The 24045-nt window shown below is 38.6% G+C and overlaps 1 protein-coding gene and 1 long non-coding RNA gene across 3 annotated transcripts; one reads left to right on the top strand and one right to left on the bottom strand.

Annotated features, from left to right (window-relative positions):
• Positions 1–377: 377 nt before the first annotated feature.
• Positions 378–13651, bottom strand: LOC133543458 (uncharacterized). The gene is made up of 4 exons (XR_009804382.1): positions 13585–13651; positions 8417–8557; positions 3505–3622; positions 378–595 (listed from the first exon to the last, which is right to left on the bottom strand). It is a non-coding gene; the product is annotated as an uncharacterized LOC133543458 (long non-coding RNA).
• On the top strand, positions 4910–22963 carry LOC133543457 (transcription factor 7-like 1-B). Of its 2 annotated transcripts, none has more exons than XM_061888028.1 (5): positions 4910–5045; positions 17565–17708; positions 17924–17985; positions 21329–21427; positions 21502–22963. In XM_061888028.1, the coding sequence occupies exons 2-5, from the start codon at positions 17568–17570 to the stop codon at positions 21650–21652; spliced, it is 453 nt and encodes a 150-aa protein (XP_061744012.1). In that variant the 5' UTR covers positions 4910–5045; positions 17565–17567; the 3' UTR covers positions 21653–22963. The 2 variants fall into 2 exon arrangements, with proteins under 2 accessions (XP_061744012.1, XP_061744011.1); XM_061888027.1 differs by lacking the exon at positions 4910–5045 and adding an exon at positions 13617–13941.
• The last annotated feature ends 1082 nt before the right edge of the window (positions 22964–24045 follow it).

Genomic DNA, 24045 nt, shown 5'->3' on the forward strand with positions numbered 1-24045 from the left:
GTCTTCTTTTTTGAGAAAATCAAACTGGTGAACAACAGCACAGTAAGAGTCGATTTCAGGCCTGTGTACACCGATGCCTTATTTCACATCTATGAACTTTGACAAGTTATACCTGATGTGGATGTGGATGGCTTGGGCCAACTTTCTCATCACTCAATAATGGACAGTTGCATGGTGGTGACAACATGATGTAGTAATACAATGTATATAGTGGTTATTTTAATTATCGAGTAATCTATTGATTAATATTTGAAATAAAAGTTTTCTGCTTGCATTAAGTTTCAGTCTTTTTATAATAAATGCAAATCATGCAAGGTTGACGTGTGTATTAATAAAAAAAATATATTTTTAAAATTGTCCCCTGCTTGCTGCTGCTTGCTGCCAAACAGATCAAGACATTGACACATCATCGCTTTCTCCTGCACTCTTGTCTTTTGATATTGCTTGCGTTAAAGGCTCACCAAGGTGGAGATAGGTTATTGATGAGGCAGGAGATGAAGGTGAACGCCATCAAAAATTGGTCATCTTGATTGTCGCAGTGAAGAGGAGTGCCAAGATTAGCCGCCTGTTTTTGTTAACAGTGTTCACCCTTTACCTGGAAACGAGAGTCCTTGGTGAAAGAAAGAAAATAAGACAAATACTGCACTTTAATACATGCTGTATTTCCTTGAATTGCCGCCGGGTATATAGTATGCGCATGCCTTGAATTACTGCCGGGTCAAACTCGCTTCACAAAATAATTAGCGCATGCTTAATATTACCGCCGGTTCAAACTCGGAGACGTCACGGGTGACACTTCCTCTGTCATCGTTTTCAAAATGGAGGAGGCGGATTTCAATACTGGTAATTTGAAATCGCATTAAGGGAAGAAGATTAAGAGCTATTCAGTAGGATTTAAGGTCCAAGCTATTGAATACCGGTATGCTAAAAAGAACAGTAAGCAGCTATGTTTTATTAATATACCGTAGCTGCGTATGTCAAATATGAGTCATTAAATGACTCCCGCTGTTATGTCCTCTGTTTCACCTTTATGCTTATTTAGGTGTCTTAATTTGATAATAATCAGGCAACACGTTTTAACTCAATGCCTCGGATCAGTCCCGTTTATTAACAACCTCGAGAGTTCAACTCTCCCCCGCTCTCGTGACGTCACACTGAACACAGGCTATGGTGGCTCGGACATGACAAAACAGTACATGACATCCCTCCTTTCCTTAGAAATAAACTTCAGGTTATTTTCAATTGTCAACTATAAACATTAGGGAGTATTCAAAACATTTCTTATTAAACACATACTCAAATATTCTGTACGTCTTCTCTGTATTCTCAACCATGCATCAATTCACTAATAACACACATTTTCAGTCAACAAATATATCATACTGTAAACTTGCTTTGACCTTACTTTGAAGCTGTTAATTTCACATTACAACATCACACAATATTGTCACTAAACCTGACTCAAACATTTCTCCCTTTTTTTTTTTTTTTTTAAATGTTACTACTACATCACCAGACCGTAACAAGATAAAAGTCTATGTCATCACATAGTCTGCCAGCTTCTGTGGCAACCGTATCTTCCTCAAAGGCCTCTGTGTGTCTTGGGTGTCATGGCTGGTGATACTCTGTTCTGCGCGTTGAGCAGGTTGTGTCTCTGTTTATTGTGCAGTCCTCAACGTCCTGGGATGCATCCATTCTGGTGGGTGTATCATGAGAGTTGTTGTATCGTTTCACAAATGTTGTATTCCTTGTGTATCTGGCTCCCGTTGGAGACTCAACAACTACTTGGTTTCCTGATTTGCTCACCACCTTATGCAATACAGTACATGACACCCGCCTCCTGGTGGTAGAGGGCGCTAGTGATCCTTCTTGCGACTACTCGGCTGCAGAAGAATTGACAACGAGTGACGTGATATGTGCTGGGACGGATACGACGCGGGGGGTACACAACGGAAGTTTTAGGATGTAACACCACTACTCCTATGCTGGCTATGTAAACAACCAGGCTGAAATAAATCGCGTTCAAGTCCTAAATACCCAGTGTATTATTTATACAATAACACTTCCTAGTGGCAGCGGTGGGATAAAGAGATCACCCACGGAGCAGAACGGGAGGGGGAGTTGTCAGAGGATAATTCTGTCGTCGCCCGCACGTGAGGAGCCGAGCTAACTGATAGCAGCGGTCTAATAGCAGTTTTCTAAACTGGACTTTCAATCGAAGCAGGAGCTAATAGAGGAAGATCTCCATCGAGACAGAGAGACTTTTAAAACTAAAGAAAGATAAGGAAGACTTCTATAAACAAGTTAACGATGCTTTTGATCAGAAGGAGCTGGCATGGACTTCATTTATAAGAAAAGGTAAGACCATAATAACGTTTTTTTAATTAAATGTGCTTTTCATGATGGTATCCTTAAATCACACTAAAAATTTTACTGCATACCTTTGGTAAGTGCCGGAGTGAGAAGAGGTTTTAAAATAATTAGCGCATGCTTACCTTTACCGCATGCCTTTGGTAAGCGCCGGAGTGAGAAGAGGTTTTAAATTAATTAGCGCCCCGCCGGCAATTCATGGAAATATGGTAGTATATATACTTATATTTTTCAAACTGCGATGTATTGAAGCACTTTTATGTAACAAAAGACGACTAGGGTAAGTCCTTAGGACCTTGGGAAATTCGATTGCTGCCTACTTAAAAACATTTGTTTCTATTACTTATTTTCTTCTTTGCTCTAAATTGAACGTTGAACTCCTTTGATCGTGGTATTGTATATATATATATATATATACTTAAAGTATATATTCATGTTCAAGTTGGATCTGAAATAAAACAAACACAATTACAAATTCCACATTTCCGTTTTCATTCTTACTCAAGAAATTCAGGATCTCATAGGAAATGGCATCTACTGTATGCGCAGATGCCGTCGGACCATAAGAAAATGGCGGACGCCATTAAAATAATTTTTTTAAGTAAGACCAATATTTTTAACGTGTAATAAGTCTCTTTTTCTTTTTAATAACATTGTTACTCTGCAGCTAACCAATAATAAATACAATACTTCTTACCAATAATGCGACCTTCCTATACCCCGAAAGACAGCTGGGATTGGCTGAGCCACCCGAAACATCAAACAGGTGCATTATTCATTACTTATCGTGTTAAGCAATGACAGCTAAGATTCATCTGAGAGCCAGATGCAGTCATCAAAAGAGCCACATCTGGCTCACGAGCCATTCGTTCCCTACCCCTGGCCATCTAGGCTACAAGAATGAGGAATTATTTTATCCTGTGATTTGGCTGTCTCCATATGTTTCACATTGCGATGATGACAGCTGTATCAGCATATTGACAACGAAATAGGCAGGGACACAACCCATATCCAAATATGTTGTATTGATTTTGATAAGTGGTCTATTTCTTAATAAATGGAACTTGGGAATCCTCACTTACTGAGAAAATACACTTCAGTCGATCTCATAATGCCCTCGGGGTTTAGCCTCACCTCGTGGTGGCATCAGTGATTTTCCATCCATTGTCTTCTTGCACAGATTCTGGTATGGTACTTTCCAATCGTGCATGTGCCAGGACTTGACATGGAGGATGATGACGAAAAAGCTGGGCTATAAATAGAAAACCCGAAAAAAACTTGGTAGAAACACAAGGAGGAGGACACAAACAAATCAGTCTGAGCTCAATAATAATTTGTGCTTCTTTAATAATGCAGTTGTTCTCATACATTCCTTTATAAATGTGTGCTTCACTATTAATTCAGTTCTCATACATTAAGGTAAGCTTGGCCACAGATAGACTTGGCACTAACCCTCGCTCATTAACGTTCGACTGAAAATGTCTGCGAATGTGGTTTATCAAAAATTCGCCATAATTAGGTAACAAAAAAAAAAGTGGATGATGTATGCATGATTACCAGAGCTGGCTAGTAACATGCTCTGTTTACTTAAGGAGACATATTGTGAATTTTTTCTACATTTAAGCACCTCCTTGTGGTCTACATAACATGTAATGTTTGTTATTTGGGCAACATTTTGCATATATTATGCATGGATATAGCAAAGTCCCCATTCACTATAGAATAGATTACATTTGGCATATTTATTAAATATATCTACCTTGAATTTATTATTATTAATATTATTACTATATTGCAAGCTAAATTTTCATACACAATTCCATCCATCCATCCATTTTCTACCGCTTATTTCCTTTGGGGTCGCGGGGGGTGGGGTGTTGGTGCCTATCTCAGCTGCAATCGGGCGGAAGGCGGGTACTACCTGGACAAGTCACCATCTCATCGCAGGACCAACACAGATAGACAGACAACATTCACATTCACACACTAGGGCCAATTAAGTGCTGCTAGTCAACCTATCCCCAGGTGCATGTTTTTGGAGGTGGGAGGAAGCCGGAATACTCGGAGGGAACCCACGAAGTAACGGGGAGGACATGCAAACTCCACACAAAAAGATCCCGACCCCGGGATTGAACCCAGGACTACTCAGGACCTTCGTATTTGATTTAATGACTTCAAACTATGAATTCAATCTTGGAAGATGGTAAAAAGTAGAAAAGCCCTTAAATTGTTATCTTTATGAGAGGAATTTGTTATGAAGTCGCGGCATGTCAATGCCGGAGCTCGTCTTTCCAAGATGCGGAGGAAAGTCAGGAAGCAGCTTGCAGGTAAGAAGAATGAGTTGTTGTTAAATGCACACAATAGGCTGCATGGAACAGAAGAATGGCTTAGCCAAAAGGATGCTAGTTAAAAACACGGACTTGGAGCAGTAACGAGAACGTGTAAACAAACTAACACCAGACCGGGTGAGGCGAGAGGGTGGAATGAATAGCTCTCTGATTAGTGCCCAGGAGCAGGTGAGCATCCCGAACACTAATTAGAGGCAGGTGAAAGCAATCTGCAGTCGTAGCAACTGGAACACAAAACAGGGGTGCTGAAAACAAAACTTAAACAACAAGTGAATTAAAAACGTCAACAAACTATGATCCTGGCAGCGGAGCACCACAGAATTGAAAGTAAGTTGTTTTAAACAAGTGTGAAGTGAAGTGATTTGTATTTATATAGCGCTTTTCTCTAGTGACTCAAAGCGCTTTACATAGTGAAACCCAATATCTAAGTTACATTTAAACCAGTGTGGGTGGCACTGGGAGCAGGTGGGTAAAGTGTCTTGCCCAAGGACACAACGGCAGTGACTAGGATGGCGGAAGCGGGAATCGAACCTGCAACCCTCAAGTTGCTGGCACGGCCGCCCTACCAACCGAGCTATGCCGCCCAGTTTTGTATTTTTTGTATCGATTCTTGGGGTCGCGATTCGATTATATATCGATTTTTTCGATTCAACGCGATTCTCAATTCAAAAACGATATTTTTCCGATTCAAAACTATCCTGTATTCATTCAATACTTATGATTTCAGCAGGATCTACCCCAATCTGCTGACATGCTAGCAGAGTAGTAGATTTTTAAAAAAAAGCTTTTATAATTGTAAAGGACAATGTTTTATCAACTGATTGCAATAATGTAAATTTGTTTTAACTATTAAACAAACCTAATGTACGACTTATTTTATCTTTGTGAAAACATTGGACACAGTGTGTTGTGAAGCTTATGAGATGCGATGCAAGTGTAAGCCACTGTGACACTATTGTTCTTTTTATTTTTATTTTTATAAATGTCTAATGATAATGTCAATGAGGGATTTTTAATCACTGCTATGCTGAAATTATAACTAATATTGATACTTGTTGACAATATTATTTTTTGTTTCACTACTTTTGGTGTGTTCTGTGTCGTGTTTGTGTTTCCTTTCAATTGCTCTGTTTATTGCAGTTTTGAGTGTTGCTGGGTCAGGTTTGGTTTTGGAATTGGATTGCATTGTTATGGTATTGCTGTGTAGTGGTTTGTTGGATTGATAAAAAATAAATAAAAAATTAAAAAATATATTAAAAAAAAAAAAAGAGAATCGATTCTGAATCGCACAATGTGAGAATCGCAATTCGAATCGATTTTTTCCCACACCCCTAATATATATATATACTATATATGTATATATAATCGTAATCTCATTTGCATGATCTCTTAAAGTTACATTTAATCTATAAAGTAAACCTATTCAGTGGCCTAGTGGTTAGAGTGTCCGCCCTGAGATCGTTAGGTTGGGAGTTCAAACCCCGGCCGAGTCATACCAAAGACTATAAAAAAATGGGACCCATTGCCTCCCTGCTTGGCACTCAGCATCCAGGGTTGGAATTGGGGGTTAAGTCACCATAAATGATTCCCGGACGCGGCATCGCTGCTGCTCACTGCTCTCCTCACCTCCCAGGGGGTGATCAAGGGTGATGGGTCAATAGCAGAAGACAAATTTCACCACACCTAGTGTGTGTATGACACAATCATTGGTACTTTAACTTTAACTTAAATGCAGCGGTCTGGTTCTGTCTCCCTGTAGTGTTTGTCTGATCTTGAATGGGATTGTGCTGAAAATTTTAATTTCCTCTGGGGGATTAATAAAGTATTTCTGATTCTGATTCTGATAACGACTTAAAAGAGTTCATGTGTGATCTTGGAGTTGTCCGACTGTGTCTTTTGGTGCAAATGAAGGAGAGCGAGCGGCTGCTGTCAATAGGAAATAGAGTTTCTTTTGGTGGGAATGCGACAGAGAGTGAACAGTTTTGCAAGACTGTTTTGTTGCTGGTGTGTTTCGAGCCCACAGTAATCGGTTTTGCTCAATAAAATGATTATTAATGCAGACCAAAAAAAAAAACCCAAAAAGTTGTGTGTTGTTTTCTTCTACTTCTAAAGGGTTAACCAGTGTTGGCAGTTAATGAACTTTTGCTGTATCGCCCCCTACTTTGAGGCAGACGTACTTGCTGCCTCATGGCCTGCGTTTTCACCACGGCAACAAGCACATGCCCCCTCACACACGCTCAATAACACTTTGTGTGTAGCCGTGGAGGCACCATCTGTAGCCATTAGCGCCGATCCCGCGGGTGCTTCGGGGTACAAGTACCCCGGACATCGCCGAGAATTGAAGGCTAATTTCAACCTTTGAAAGAGTTTTTGAATATTCATTCTTGGCACGATTAGACCGCTGTACATAACTTAAAAATCACATATCGTTTAGTTTATATTTATGAAAGCCTTAACACTATTTGATTGTGCCGGATAATAAACTAATGTCGCTATCATCTTGACTTTAAGGACACTGCACACGAGTGAATGAAGTGCATACTTACTCAACAGCCATATATGTCAGATTAAGCTTGGCAGTATGAACAATGCCAACACTGTCAAAAACATGTGCCATATAGTGAAACTACACTAAACAACAACGACAACCACATTTTGGAAGAATATTTGCACCGTAACACAACATAAACACTACAGAACAAATTCACAGAATTCCTTGTAGCACCAACTCTTCCAGGGCGCTACAATATAAACAAACGCCATGGGCGGATCTACACCTGACATTCACTGTAATGATACGACAATAGCTTATCTAGTCGATACTACTATAATTACATCGATATTTTTTAACATCACAAAATCTTCTTTCGTTTTAAAAAAAATTATGTTTATAAACTCAGGAAATATGTCCCTGGAGACATGAGGACTTTGAATATGACCAATGTATGATCCTGTAACTACTTGGTATCGGATTGAAACCCAAATTTGTGGTATCATCCAAAACTAATGTAAAGTATCAAACACCAGAAGACTAAATGATTATTACATTTCACAGAAGTGTAGATAGAACATGTTAAAACACAAAATAGGCAAATATTAACAGTTAATGAACAATTTGGTTAATATTTCATTTTCTACCACTTGTTCTTAATAATTTTCACAAAATAATAGGTAGATAAATGACACATTATGTTACTGCATATGTCAGCAGCTAAACTTAGGAGTCTTTGTTTGTTTACTTACTAATAAAAGACAAGTTGTCTAGTATGTTCACTATTTTATTATAGGACAAACTTCTAATTAAAAACATATTTTTAATGTACCCTAAGATTATTTTGTCAAAATAAAGCCAATAATGACATTTTTTCTGGTCCCCTTTATTCAGAAAAGTACCGAAATACTTTTGTTACCGGTACCAAAATATTATTATCGGGACAACACTAATACACACACCGAGCACCCACGGGCAGAAATCTGGATCGGTGCCTACGCGTGGAGACGCCACCTGTGGCTGCATCGCTTCTCGTCTGCTGTGTTATTTTCATCAGGAAACACAGAATTTTCGCGATTTGACCATGAATTTTATCAAAATATACAGGAACCGCACCGAAATCACATCAAAAGCATTGACCAAAAGATAAATATTAAAAGGTATTTTATTTTATTACATCTCAGTGGAGAGGGGTTAGTGCATGTACCTCACAATACGAAGGTCCTGAGTAGTCCTTGGTTCAATCCCAGACTCGGGATCTGTCCGTGTGGAGTTTGCATGTTCTCCCCGTGACTGCGTGGGTTTCCTCCGGGTACTCCGGCTTCCTCCCACCACCAAAAACATGCACCTGGGGAAAGGTTGATTAGCAACAGTAAATTGGCCCTAATGTGTGGATGTTGTCTGTGTATCTGTGTTGGCCCGGCGATGCGATGAGGTGGCGACTTGTCCAGGGTGTACTCCGCCTTCCGCCCGAATGCAGCTGAGATTGGCTCCCGGTAGTGGGTCTTTATTGGCTTCCGGCAGTGGGTCTTTATAGCTCCAGACTCGAGGGTGGATGACGAGGCCGGCGATTTGTTGCAACTCTTGTCACTTTATTATCGTTTTGCACACACACAGCCATACACCAAGTCACTCATCTCACCTGCTGTCATATTTTAAAGGGCTAGACACACACATACGCTACTCGCACAACCAGGGGTCTCCAAACTTTTTGACTCGGGGGCCGCGTTGGTTTAAAAAAATTGGCCGGGGGCTGGGCTGTATATATCAGTGGTGTGCCGTCAGGGCCAACAAGGCCTTTTCTGCTGGCCTAACATAACCAGAAATCATGATCATAATTAAAGATAAAAAAATGTTTTTTATTTACTTTCCCTTAATATATAAAATTATTCAAATTCTCATCTTGTCGTAATATGCTCCTTCCAGTGCTGTTGTTTTTTCATTTTAGTTTGTATCTAATCAGAATTCAGCTAGCTTATGTTGCCATGCTGTACCAAATCTGCCCGGGGCCTTCAGAATCAACAATGCGGGCGTCCGTGCACTGTAAGTGATCGGGGACATACAGTTGATAGACAGTTGCAAAAGCCAATCAGATCACGAGTTGTTGTAAGTAAGGCCTTCTACATGGCCTCACGTAGAATGTGACATTTACACGTCCCTTGATTGGATACGTTACGGCAGTGGTTCTCAACCTTTTTTCAGTGATGTACGCCCTGTGAACATTTTTTAATTTAAGTACCCCCTAATCAGAGCAAAGCATTTTTGTCTGAAAAAAAGATATAAAGCAGTAAAATACAGCACTATGTCATCAGTTTCTGATTTATTAAATTGTATAACAGTGCAAAATATTGCTCATTTGTAGTGGTCTTTCTTGAACGATTTGGAAAAAAAATATATAAAAATAAGTAAAAACTTGTTGAAAAATGAACAAGTGATTCAAGTATAAATGAAGATTTCTACACATAGAAGTAATCATCAACTTAAAGTGCCCTCTTTGGGGATTGTAATAGAGACCCATGAACTTAATTCTAAACATTTCTTCACAAAATAAGAAATCTTTAACATCAATATTTATGAAACATGTCCACAAAAAATGTAGCTGTCAACACTGAATATTGCACTGTTGCATTTTATTTTCACAGTTTATGAACTTACATTCATATTTTGTTGAAGTATTATTCAATACAAATATTTACAAATGTTTTTTGAATTGTTGCTATTTTTAGAATATCTAAATAAAATCTCACGTACACCTTGGCATATCTTCAAGTACCCCCAGGGGTACGCGTATCCCCATTTGAGAACCACTGCGTTAGGGGATGAATTTGAGAAAACATACAGTTGAGAGACAGTTGCGATAGCCAATCAGATCACAAGTTGTTGACAGTAGCTGTTCTGTTACAATTAAAAGTTGTAAACTTTTGTTGTTAAAGTGGGTCATGCTTGTCATTTAATTAACAATGTTACATGTGTATTTGTCACTATCATGTGGTCAGGGCAGTCAATATATCTTTGAGAAATATGTCCTTTGAATCAAACTTTATTGACTGGAGGTTGCCAAAACCAAGCAGAGAAATTTACGGTATATGTTTTAAAGGCCTACTGAAACCCACTACTACCGACCACGCAGTCTGATAGTTTATATATCAATGATGAAATATTAACATTGGAACACATGCCAATACGGCCTTTTTAGTTTACTAAATTGCAATTTTAAATTTCCCGGGAGTTTCTTCTTAAAAACGTCGCGTAATGATGACGTGTACGCTTGACGTCACGGGCTGTTAGGAAATATGAGCTCTGCGCACACACAAAGCTAAAAGTCGTCTGCTTTAACTGCATAATTACACAGTATTTTGGAGATCTGTGTTGCTGAATCCTTTGCAATTTTTTCAATTAATATTGGAGAAGTCAAAGTAGAAAGATGGAATTGGGAAGCTTTAGCCTTTAGCCACACAAACACACGGTGATTCCTTGATTAAAATTCACGGAGGTGAAACTTTACTATGGATCAAAGCGAACATGGATCCCAACCGAATGTCAACCAGCAGGTTTCGGTGAGAAAATTGTGGTAAAAAGTCGCCTCTTACCGGAGATCAGCTGAGCTTGTGCTGCCCATAAAGCTGCCGTCGACTTCCCTGAGACACTGCGCGTCAACACACCCGTGGACACACACCTTCGACTATCAGGTACTATTTAAACTCACTAAAACACTAGCAACACAATAGAAAGATAAGGGATTTCCCAGAATTATCTTAGTAAATTTGTCTAAAAACATCTGAATCCGTCCCAATGCAGTCGCGTTTTTTTTTTTTTTTCTAGTCCATCGCTATCAATATCCTCAAACACAAATCTTTCATCCTCGCTCAAATTAATGGGGAAATTGTCGTTTTCTCGGTCCGAATAGCTGTTTTTGTTGGAGGGTCCCATTAAAAACAATGTGAGGATGTGAGGAGCCATCAACATGTGACATCATCGTCTGCGACTTCCGGTAGAGGCAGGGCTTTTCTGTTAGCAAGCATAAGTTGCGAACTTTATCGTGGATGTTCTCTACTAAATCCTTTCAGCAAAAATTGGGCAATATCGCGGAATGATCAAGTATGACACATAGAATGGACCTGCTATCCCCGTTTAAATAAGAAAATCTAATTTCGGTAGGCCTTTAATTGCTCATGCGTTTTAATTGATTTTTAAATGCGCCAGAAAAAAACCCATTTTGTACAATGCTGATGTGCTTTGATGCGCAGTAGGGTGTATATGTGGGCCTGTATAGTATTTCTCCAACAATGGTCATGGGGTGACAGCAATTATGGTATTTCGAGAGGTAATCATTGAAGTCGGAGATCACTGAAGGCTTAGGTGGGAAACGCACGGCCTGCCACTGAGATATATATATATATATATATATATATATATATATACATACACACACACACACACACCTCCTGGTACCCCAGCACCTCCAAAACCCTCAAATCTAGACTCCAAACATCCCAGAATAAGATAGTCCGGTTACTTTTAGACCTCCACCCCACATCACACCTCAATCCAACCCACTTCTCCAAAGTGGGCTGGCTCAGGGTGGAGGACAGAGTAAAACAACTTGCACTGAGCCTAGTCTATAAAATCCGCTACACCTCCTTGATACCGAAGTACATGTCAAACTACTTCCTTAACGTAAATGACCGCCATAACCACAACACCAGGGGGAGCTCCACAAACCACGTTAAACCCAGTTTCCGATCTAACAAAGGTCTTAACTCATTCTCTTTCTATGCCACATCAATGTGGAATGCACTCCCAGCAGGTATAAAAGTGCATCTCTATATTCCTTCAAAACCGCTCTAAAACAACACCTCCAGGAAACTTCAACACTTTACTAATACCCTCCTCCATTCACATCCCATCTCCCCGGATTATAAACAACTCAAATGTACTTCTAATGTATATACTTGTTCTTATGCTTTGTGAACTCACTATGTTCTCTGCTGGCTGTACATATCCTACTAAATAAGACCTACACTGTTTCAATGTCCACATTTCTCTGTTGATGCAATTGTTGATGACTGAAGTTCTGATATCAACCAAAGCTCCTCATCTCACCCCCCGGGTTGTAAATAATGTAAATAATTCAATGTACATACTATGATGATTAACTTGTGTGATGACTGTATTATGTTGATAGTATATATTTGTACCATGAATTGATTAACGTGGACCCCGACTTAAACAAGTTGAAAAACTTATTAGGGTGTTACCATTTAGTGGTCAATTGTACGGAATATGTACTGAACTGTGCAATCTACTAATAAAAGTATCAATCAATCAATCAATCAATATATATATATATATATATATATATATACATATATATATATATATACATATACATATATATATATATATATATATATATATATATATATATATATATATATGTGGGTTCCCTCCGGCTTCCTCCCACTTCCAAAGACATGCACCTGGGGATAGGTTGATTGGCAACACTAAATTGACCCTAGTGTGTGAATGTGAGAGTGAATGTTGTCCGTCTATCTGTGTTGGCCCTGCGATGAGGTGGCGACTTGTCCAGGGTGTAACCCGCCTTCCGCCCGATTGTAGCTGAGATAGGCGCCAGCGCCCCCCGCGAACCTAAAAGGGAATAAGCGGTTGAAAATGGATATATATATATATATATATATATATATATATATTATTCCAAGCGCGATGATGGGAAATGCATTTTTAGACAATATGATTTCCCTGAGTTGCTAGGAGACACAGAGAACAACAAGCGGTTCAAAATAGATTAGAAATAAGTTTTAAAAAATTAAAATAAATATATATATATATATATATATTTAACTTGGGACTGCCAGCGGGCCAGATTTTGGACGTTGAAGGGCCGGACGGGCAGTAGTTTGGGGATCCCTGCTCATAACAGAATAATAATTAATTAAAAGTATTTTTAGTCCGGTTTGAAACACTAACATGTGAAGTCTAGGTTATTTAATGAGCATGTTGCCGCCATTTATTTAACAAACATTGCAGCCAAAATGGCGACTGGGTGACATCAAGTGGCGACGGCGAAAATTGCAACCAATACATAAATTCATGAAATAATTACTCGCCTTTAACTAAAAGTGGCAAGTGTGAAGAATTTAGTTGTTTTTAAACGTTGTACCATTATTTCACATTTGGAGTACATTGTAGCTTATTGGTTGAGTTAGCTAGCAGCCAGATGAGGCTCAAGCTAGCTTCCTAGCTAGCTTGTCAAACAGCTTGTCAAATATTGTAGCTAACTCGACTTTCGACATGGAAATATACAAAATCGGATTTTTAACATAGCTTACTACTTTTTTTTTCCAACGTACTTACGCAATTAAAATCGTTTTTCCCCCCCAGAACGTCCTGGTAAACAGACGTGTGGATGTCGTGATGGCCCCGCCCCCTGCTGGCCAACCAACGGCGCGCTTTGTGAAATCATCCACCCAGTCACGTGACGTCTATGTGACGTATGAAAGGGAAAATTAATCCGTGATTATTGGGAGTCGGTTAAACACAAACAAGCCTCGCCTGACAACACCAACTAAACTAATCCCAATTACATTTGCCGCCATGGAGCCGGACTGGGACTTGATCCTCGAACTGATTGACGAGGATTTAGGTACCAAAATCTCGCCGGAAATTGGACCCCGTAGTTGGTTAGAAGACTGCATCTACCACGGGGAACAGGTACGTCAAAACAGTGGTCCCCAACCACTGTGCCGCGGCACACTAATGTGATATGAAATAAAGTCTGGTGTGCCGTGGAAGATTATGTTATTTCACATACCGTTTCCTTGAATTGCCAACGGGGCGCTATAATTAATTTAAAACCTCTTCTTACTCCTGCGCTTACCAAAGGCATGGGGTAAAAGTAAGCATGCGATAATTATTTTAAAACCTCTTCTCACTTCGGCACTTACCAAAGGTATGCAGTAAAAATTTGAGTGTGATGTAAGCTTGGACCTTAAATCCTACTGAATAGCTCTTAAACTTCTTCCCTTTATGCAATTTCAAATTACCGGTATTGAAATCAGCCTCCTCCATTTTGAAAATGTAGACAGGGGAAGTGTCACTCGTGACATCACAAGTTTGACCCAGCGGTAATACTAAGCATTCGCTAATTATTTTGGGAAGCGAGTTTGACCCGACAGTAATTCAAGGCAGGCGCATACTATCTGCCCTGCGGCAATTCAAGAAAATACGTTAATTGTGTTAAAAATATTTTTGCACACAAGTAATTATAATCCGTAAATAATGTGCCATTGTTGAATGTATGTGCTGTTTAGAACTCGGCAGAGTAACCGTGTAATACTCTTCCATATCAGTAGGCGGCAGCAGGTAGCTAATTGCTTTGTAGATGTCGGGAACACGTTGTGTCATGATCACAATATGCAGATGACAACGGGAAGCAGCATGCAGGTAATAAGGCAGGGGTCGGGAACCTTTTTGGCTGAGAGAGCCATGAAAGCCAAATATTTCAAAATGTATTTCAGTGAGAGCCATATCATATTTTTTTTAACACTGAATACAACTAAATGTGTGCATTTTTAAGTAAGACCAACATTTTAGAGTATAATAAGTATCTTGTTCTTTTTCATAACATTGTTATTCTGAAGCTAACCAATATTAAATAAAATGTCATGTCTGTTGATCATGTTTTTGTTTGGCCATGTGCGGTTTGTCTTTTGGACTCTTTAAGTTTCTGTTTTTTTTTCCACTCCCTTGTCTGGTTTCCTTGGTTACTCATTTTGTCCACCTGTCTCTGGTGGACAAAATGCCTGCTCACTTGCTTCCCCAGCACTAATCAGAGGCAGTATTTAAGCTTGTCTTTGCCAGTCAGTCGCCCTGGCGTCAATGTGAACTTTTCTTGCTCTGTGCTGACTTGTTTCATGCCTTGCCATAGTTTCGTGCTTCATGCCAATTTGATTGATTGATACTTTTATTAATAGATTGCACAGTTCAGTACATATTCCGTACAATTGACTACTAAATGGTAACACCCCAATAAGTTTTTCAACTTGTTTAAGTTGGGGTCCACGTTAATCAATTCATGGTATGAAATAAGTTTTGTTTGATTTATGTTCATAGTCTGTTTATGCCTTAGCTTTCTTAGCCCAAGTTGTGCTTCCGCTGTGAGCGATTTTTGTATGTATCTTTTTTTTTTGTTTAAATTAAGTCATGTTTTTACCTAAATGCCATGTCCCGAGTAGTCTGTCTGCCTTCCTGGGAGAGCGACCCTCCCACCCCATCGTGACATAAAATACTTCTTACCATTAATGCGACTTCTTGAACAGGTGCGGTAGGAAACGGATGGATGGAATTAAATGCATGAGAATGTTTTATATTTTGAACTTTATTTTTAGCACTGTGAATTCCAGCGAAATTATTCTTAATTATCGTGTTAAGCAATGTCAGCTAAGATTTACCTGAGAGCCAGATGCAGTCATCAAAAGAGCCACATCTGGCTCGAGAGCCATAGGTTCCCTACCCCTGTAATAAGGTATCTAACCAGAAATACACAAAAGACAGTGTTTTTCAACCTTTTTCGAGCCAAGGCACATTTTTTTCCATTGAAAAAATCCTGAGGCACAGCACAAGCAGAAATCATTAAAAAGCCAAACTCCATAGCCGATATAGACAATAAAAAGTGGTTGTGGCAATATTTGGATATGACTTTAAAGCATAAGTATTAATCACTATAGCTCTTGTCTCAAAGTAGGTGTACTGTCACCACCTGTCACATCACACCCTGACCAATTTGGAGCTGTTTTCCTGTGTGTAGTCTTTTACTTCTTGTCTTGCGCTCCTATTTTGGTGTTTTTTCCTGTTTTGTTGGCATTTTCCTGTGGCAGTTTCATGTCTTCCTCGAGCACTATTCTCCACACCTGCTTTGTTTTCGCAATCCACACTATTCAAATTGTGCGGACGCTGTCCATCTTTGTGAGGACATTGTTGATTGTCATGTTATGTACGGATGTACTTTGTAGACGCCGTCTGCTCCACACGCTGTAAGTCTTTGCTGTTGTCCAGCATTTTGTGTTTTGTTTATTTTGCAGCCAGTACAGTTTTAGTTTCATTTTGCATAGCCACACCTAAGCTTTGATGCCGTTTCTTATCGGCACTCGCCTTTTGTGTATTTTTGGTTATATACCTTACCTGTATGCTGCTTCCCGTTGTTATCTGCATATTGTGATCATGACACAACGTGTTCCCGACATCTACAAAGCAATTAGCTACCTGCTGCCGCCTACTGATATGGAAGAGTATTACACGGTCACTCTGCCGAGTTCTAAACAGCACAGGCACTCAACAAAGGCACATTATTTACGGATTATAATTACTTGTGTGCAACATTTTTTTTAACACAATTAGGTGAAATTACATAATCTTCCACGGCACACCAGACTTTATTTCAAGGCACACGAAGCTTAGGTGTGGCTATGCAAAACGAATATATATTAGGGGTGTGGGAAAAAATAAATTCGAATACGAATCGAATCAAATACGTTGTGCGATTCAGAATCGATTCTCATTTTTAAAAAATATTAAAAAAAAAAAAAAAATTTTGTATTTATTTTTTTTTTTTATCAATCCAACAAACAACTACACAGCAATACCATAACAATGCAATCCAATTCCATAACTAAACCAGACCCAGCAACACTCAGAACTGCAATAAACAGAGCAATTGAGAGGAGACACAAACACGACACCGAACAAACCAAAAGTAGTGAAACAAAAATTAATATTATCAACAACAGTATCAATATAAGTTATAATTTCAGCATAGCCGTAATTAAAAAATCCTTCATTGAAATTATCATTAGACATTTATGAAAATAAAAAAAAAGAACAATAGTGTCACAGTGGCTTACACTTGCATCGCATCTCATGGGGTAGATACTGCTGAAATCCTATGTATTGAATGAATACAGAATCGTTTTGAATCGGAAAAATCGTTTTTGACACGAGAATCGAATAAAAAAAAATCGATATATTATTGAATCGTGACCCCAAGAATCGATATTGAATCGAATCGTGGGACACCCAAAGATTTGCAGCCCTAATATATATATACATACATACACATGCAGTGAATATATATACATACAGTGAATATATATATATGTATATATATATATATATATATACACACATTCCTGGCCTACATAGTGTACTTAACTGCAGAGAGTACAGGGTGTTGAGCAGATTTAAAAAAAAACTAAAAAAACATGTAAAATAGTATACATAATGTTTTATAACACTAATATATTGCTGCTGTTTGTTTGTGCTAACCTCCACTTGTTCAGATAATGGCGCCTTTCAATCCTCTGGCCCCTGCTCCTCAAACAGTCAGACCCCTAATGGCGCCCGTCAATCATCTGGTCCCTCTGCCACAAACAGGGAGACCCTCAATGGCGCCCGTCAATCAGCTGCCGCCACCTCCAACGAAAGTAAGACCGCTTTACATGGACACAGACCTAAACAAGTTGAAAACTCATTCAGGTGTTACTATTATTAGCAATCTACTAATAAAAATGTCAATCTATCAATCAATCAGTCAATCACAAATACAAATGCATGTAAAGGAGCTTTAAAAAATGGCTTTTGTCATGAGTGAAATGCTGACAGTTGGTGGACATGTGTCGACCCAATGATGTGTCAACAGGTCAGCTGTGTTCCTGTGGTGATCCAGCCGGAGGTCATGGGCCAAAATCCTGTTGGAGTCAAGTAAGTAACACTGAGTTACCATATTTTACGGACTGTGGAGTGCACTGGTATTTAAACCGGACCCACTACATTTTGGAAGAAGAAAAAATGTTTCCAGCAGATATATACATTGTGAAATGAGTTTTTTTACACAAAAATATTCTGTAAATTTGTATTTACATACCATAATTGTTTCCAAACAATGTCAGCAACACGCCAGTTAAACGGCTGATCAAACAAAACAGAAGTAACTAGCTGTGGAAGCTAAGTCTCCGATCAGCTAAACAGACTCAATAACTCCACGGTGACGTTTTGGTGAATTTACTGAGGAATTTGTAAAACTGAAGCAATACAAACAATGCACGAAAACCAATACTATCAAATATGTGACGGTTTAGTAAGTATGAATGGTTTTAGTTTTACTGTAAAACTAACAACCGTTGCTTGGACAACAAATAAAGAATAAAGAAACCATGCGAGTAGAAATTCAATGGAAAACTAGAGCAGTGGTTCTCAAATGGGGGTATGTGACCCCTGGGGGTACTTGAAGGTATGCCAAGTGGTATGTGAGATGTTTCAAAAATATTCTAAAAATAGCAACAATTCAAAAATCCTTTATAAATATATTTATTGAATAAAACTTCAACAAAATATGAATGTAAATTAATAAACTGTAAAAAAAAATGCAACAATGCAATATTCAGTGTTGACAGCTAAATTTTTTGTGGACATGTTCCATAAATATTGATGTTAAAGATTTATTTTTTTGTGAAGAAATGTTTAGAATTAAGTTCATGAATCCAGATGGATCTTTATTACAATCCCCAAAGAGGGCACTTTAAGTTGATGATTACTTCTGTGTGTAGAGATCTTTATTTATAAATGAATCACTTGTTTATTTTTCAACAGGTTTTTAGTTATTTGTATATCTTTTTTTCCAAATAGTTCAAGAAAGACCACTACAAATGAACAATATTTTGCACTGTTATACAATTTAATAAATCAGAAACTGATGACATATCGCTGTATTTTTCCTCTTTTTTTCAACCAAAAATGCTTTGCTCTGATTAGGGGGTACTTGAATTAAAAAAATGTTCACAGGGGGTACATCACTGAAAAAAGGTTGAGAACCACTGAACTAGAGGACAGAACGGCACTTCCGATTTAAGGCACTAAACAGACGTTCAATCTGCAGTGAGGGAACTCTTCCAAAATATGGTGCCAGAGTACAAACAAAAGCACACATTTTCTGTGCTGTATTTGTTGAGTACAAAACATTATAGCCGTTAGCACAAAAAACAACAACAACAATCCATGAATTAGCCACATCGTTTTATAAGCCACACAGTTCAATGCGTAGGAAAAAATTAGGGACTTATAGTCCGGGAAATATGGTAGTTTAATTGTCCTCACTTGACCTTCTCAGGTGAGGTCCTGAATGTTTTTGAACCACTTGTCCATTGATTTCTTTGGGCTCATACTACAGTAAGCTTGCAAAACTAGAAAAATGCTAAAAAGAAAAAAAAAAAACATGTTAAAAAGTACTCAATGTAGCAATTATCACGGTAGTTAACAGCAAAAGGGATGTGCTGCCGGGCACAAAATAGGTGGGTGCTGGAGATCCAGGGTGTATCTCACGACCCGTGTGCAGATGGTTGAAATGTAACTTACAGTGAAGAAAATAAGTATTTGAACACCCTGCTATTTTGCAAGTTCTCCCACTTAGAAATCATGGAGGGGTCTGAAATGTTCACGGTAGGTGCATGTCCACTGTATGAGAGATAACCTAAAAAGAAAAATCCAGAAATCACAAGCTATGATTTTTTTAACAATTGATTTGTGTGATACAGCTGATAAGTATTTGAACACCTGTCTATCAGCTAGAATTCTGACCCTTAAAGACCTGTTAGTCTGCCTTTATAAGTCCTCCTCCACTCCACTGTAATATCCTGAATCAGATGCACCTGTGTGAGGTCGTTAGTTGCATGAAGACACCTGTCCACCCCATACAATCAGTAAGACCCAAACATTCAGCATGGCTAAGAGCAAAGAGCTGTCCAAAGACACCGGAGACCAAATTGTACAACTCCACAAGGATGGAAAGGGCTTTGGAGAAATTTCCAAGCAGCTTGGTGAAAAAAGGTCCACTGTTGGAGCAATCATTAAAAAATGGAAGAAGCTAAACATGACGGTCATTCTCAATTGGAGTGGAGCCCCATGCAAGATATCACCTGGTGGGGTCTCAATGATGCTAAGAAAGGTGAGGAATCAGCCCAGGACTACACGGCAGGACTTGGTCAAAGACCTGAAAAGAGCTGGGATCACTGTTTCCATGGTCACTGGACCATAAACTAAGATGTCATGGTTTGAAATCATGCATGGCACGGAAGGTTCCCCTGCTTAAACCAGCACATGTTGAGGCCTGTCTTAAGTTTGCAAATGACCATTTGGATGATCCACAGGAGTCATGGGAGAAAGTTTTGTGGACAGATGAGACCAAAATTGACCTTTTTGGTCATAATTCCACTATGTGTGTTTGGAGGAAGAAGAATGATGCGTACCATCCCAAGAACACCATACCTACTGTGAAGGATGGGGGTGGTAGCATCATGCTTTGGGAATGTTTTTCTGCTCATGGGACAGGACGACTGTACTGTATTAAAGAGAGGATCACTGCAGCCATGTATTGTGAGATTTTGGCCAAAAACCTCCTTCCCTCAGTCAGATCATTGAAGATGAGTCGTGGCTGGATCTTCCAACATGACAATGACACAAAGAACACAGCCAGGAGAACAAAGAAGTGGCTTCGTAAGAACCATATCAGGGTTCCGGAGTGGCCTGGCCAGTCTCCAGACCTAAATTCAATTGAAATTCTTTGTAGGGAGCTGAAAGTCTGTGTTCCTCAGCGACAGCCCAGAAACCTGACTGATCTAGAGAAGATCTGCGTGGAGTGGGCCAAAATCCCTCCTGCAGTTTGTGAAAATTTGGTGAAGAACTGTAGGAAAATTTTGACATCTGTAATTGCAAACAAAGGCTACTCTACCAAATATTAATGTTGGTGTTCAAATACTTATTTTCAGCTTTATCACACAAATAAATTGTTAAAAAATCATAGATTGTGATTTCTGGATTTTTCTTTTTAGGTTATCTCTCATACAGTGGACATGCACCTACCGTGAAAATTTCAGACCCCTCCATGATTTCTAAGTGGGAGAACTTGCAAAATAGCAGGGTGTTCAAATACTTATTTTCTTGGCTGTAGATAATGGGTTTCAATATGTAAATCGCTTTGAGTCACTAGAGAAAAGCGCTCTATAAATATAATTTACTTCACTTCACTTACTAAAATGTAGTGTGTGTGCAGGTGTAGCAACGGTCAGCTGCTGTTCAAGACGGAACCTGGAGAGGAACCTGGAGAGGAACCTGACACCTTCTTCACCAACCCTCCTACACACTCATCAAAGTAATTGTGGTGCACTACCTTCCACGTCCACACGGAGGCGACTCACGCTCACGCCGTTTCACCTTATATTGCAGGAGAAAGAGGAGGACATGGAACAACGAGGACAGGCCTTACATCGAGAAGCCTCCAAACGCCTTCATGCTGTTCATGAAGGAGCAGCGTCCCACCGTCAAGGCCAAGTTCCTCAACAAGGACAGCGCCACCGTCAACGAAGCCCTCAGCTAGAGAGAGTAGACTACTAGTTAATAATGCTACAATGAGACTAGACAACTTGTTAATAATGTTAGAAACATGAGAGTAGACTATTAATAATGTTAGAAACATGAGAGTACACAACTTGTTAATAATGTTTGAAACATGAGACCAGACTATTAGTTAACAATGTTAGAAACATGGGACTAGACTACTAGTTAATAATGTTAGAAACCTGAGACTAGACAACTCTTTAATAATGTTAGAAACTTGGGACTAGACTACTCGTTAATGATGTTAGAAACATGAGACTAGAAAACTCGTTAATAATGTTAGAAACATGGGACTAGACTACTAGTTAATAATGTAAGAAACATGATACTAGACTACTAGTTAATAATCTTAGAAACATGACCCTAGACTTGTAGTTATTGTTAGAAACATGAGACTAGACTACAAGTTAATGCTAGAATCATGAGACTAGACTGCTAGTTAATAATGTTAGAAACATGGGACTAGACTACTACATAATGTTAGAAACATGGGACAAGATGACTAGTTCATAATGTTAGAAACATGAGACTAGACTACTAGTTATTGTTAGAAACACAGGACTAGACTACAAGTTAATAATGCTAGTAACATGAGACTATGCTACTAGTTGATAATATTAGAAACATGGGACTAGAGTACAAGTTAATGTTAAAAACATGGGACTAGATGACTATTTAATAATGTTACAAACATGAGACTAGACGACTTGTTAATAATGTTAGAAACATGGGACTAGAATACTATCAATCAATGTTTACTTATATAGCCCTAAATTACTAGTGTCTCAAAGGGCTGCACAAACCACAATAATGTTAGACACATGGGACTAGACTACTTGTTAATAATGTTAGAAACATAGGACTAGACTACTAGTTAATAATGTTTGTAAAATAATAAAATAAATAACTAATTATGAACGATCTGCTATTTTAAAATACTAATATGGTCCAATAATATTTAAATAACTACTGCATAAAATAAATGTATTTCCATGCTTAAATAAGAATAGTAGACCAAATTAAATGTTACACACCTGTAACTTACTGGCTCTTAGTCTGCAGAAAATAGACATTCTCAGGTTTCTCTGTTTACATTTTCACACTTAGCACGACTTTGTTACACTCTAGTAAGCAATTCTTATGTATTTTTTATTTTTTGCACCTTCATTTTAAGATGGTTTTGGTAAATGTTTATTGTTATTTTAGAATGTTGTTTACATTGAGTGTTTTCAATGCATGTGTTGGCTTTTCCCTTCCTTTCTGCCGTGGTAGCTGAGGGGATTAAAATCAAAGGGAGGTTATATTTGAAATAAAAATTTTAACATTCATATATTTTTCTCATTGTCCATATTGTCCATCTATCCATTTTCTACCGCTTGTTTCTTTTGGGGTTGCGGGGGGTCGCTGGAGCCTATCGGCTGGACAAGTCGCCACCTAATCACAGGGCCAACACAGACAGACAACATTCACATTCACACACTAGGGACCATTTAGTGTTGCCAATCAACCTATCCCCCGGTGCATGTCTTTGGAGGTGGGAGGAAGCCGGAGTACCCGGAGGGAACCCACGCAGTCACGGGGAGAACATGCAAACTCCACACGGAAAGATCCCGAGCCTGGGATTGAACCCAGGACTGCTTCGTATTGCGAGGCAGATGCACTAACCCCTGCATCACCGTGCTGCCCATAAGTCATAAAAATATGAATAATTATCTATATTGACCAATATAAAACATTTACATCTAGATAGTTTTTGGCCATATCGCCCAGCTATAATTGAAAGTGCCTTAATGTATTTGTACATTGTATGTGTGGCCAATTGTTCAATTAATAAAATTAAATAAAATAACTTGTACTGTGTAGCCCAAGCATGGGCAATTATTTTGACTATATATATATATATATATATATATATATATATATATATATATATATATATATATATATATATAAATGTATATATATATATATTATGTAAATATTTATATATATATATATTACATAAATATATATATATATGTATATAATCATTTATATATATATATTACATACATATATATATATATATATATATATATATATATATATATATATATATATATATATATATATATATATGTATATAATCACTCCTCTCTGAGCTGCCACCTTACTGTGGTAGAGGAGTTTGCGTGTCCCAATGATCCTAGGAGCTATGTTGTCTGGGAGCTTTATGCCCCCTGGTAGGGTCTCCCAAGGCAAACTGGTCCTAGGTGAGGGACCAGACAAAGAGCAGCTCGAAAACCTCTATGAAAAGTAAAAACAAAGGACCCAGATTTCCCTCGCCCGGACGCGGGTCACCGGGGCCTCCCTCTGGAGCCAGGCCCGGAGGTG

Source organism: Nerophis ophidion, linkage group LG26, assembly GCF_033978795.1.
Source record: "Nerophis ophidion isolate RoL-2023_Sa linkage group LG26, RoL_Noph_v1.0, whole genome shotgun sequence".
Taxonomy (NCBI): Eukaryota; Metazoa; Chordata; class Actinopteri; order Syngnathiformes; family Syngnathidae; genus Nerophis; species Nerophis ophidion.

What these genes read in the sequence shown, in the direction of transcription:
- LOC133543457 (XM_061888027.1), top strand. Translation starts at nt 13,825, where the DNA reads ATGGAGCCGGACTGGGACTTGATCCTCGAACTGATTGACGAGGATTTA. An exon ending in CAAAATCCTGTTGGAGTCAA is followed by an intron (nt 17,986 to 21,328) that starts GTAAGTAACACT and finishes GTGTGTGTGCAG; the next exon opens with GTGTAGCAACGGTCAGCTGC. An exon ending in CCTCCTACACACTCATCAAA is followed by an intron (nt 21,428 to 21,501) that starts GTAATTGTGGTG and finishes CTTATATTGCAG; the next exon opens with GAGAAAGAGGAGGACATGGA.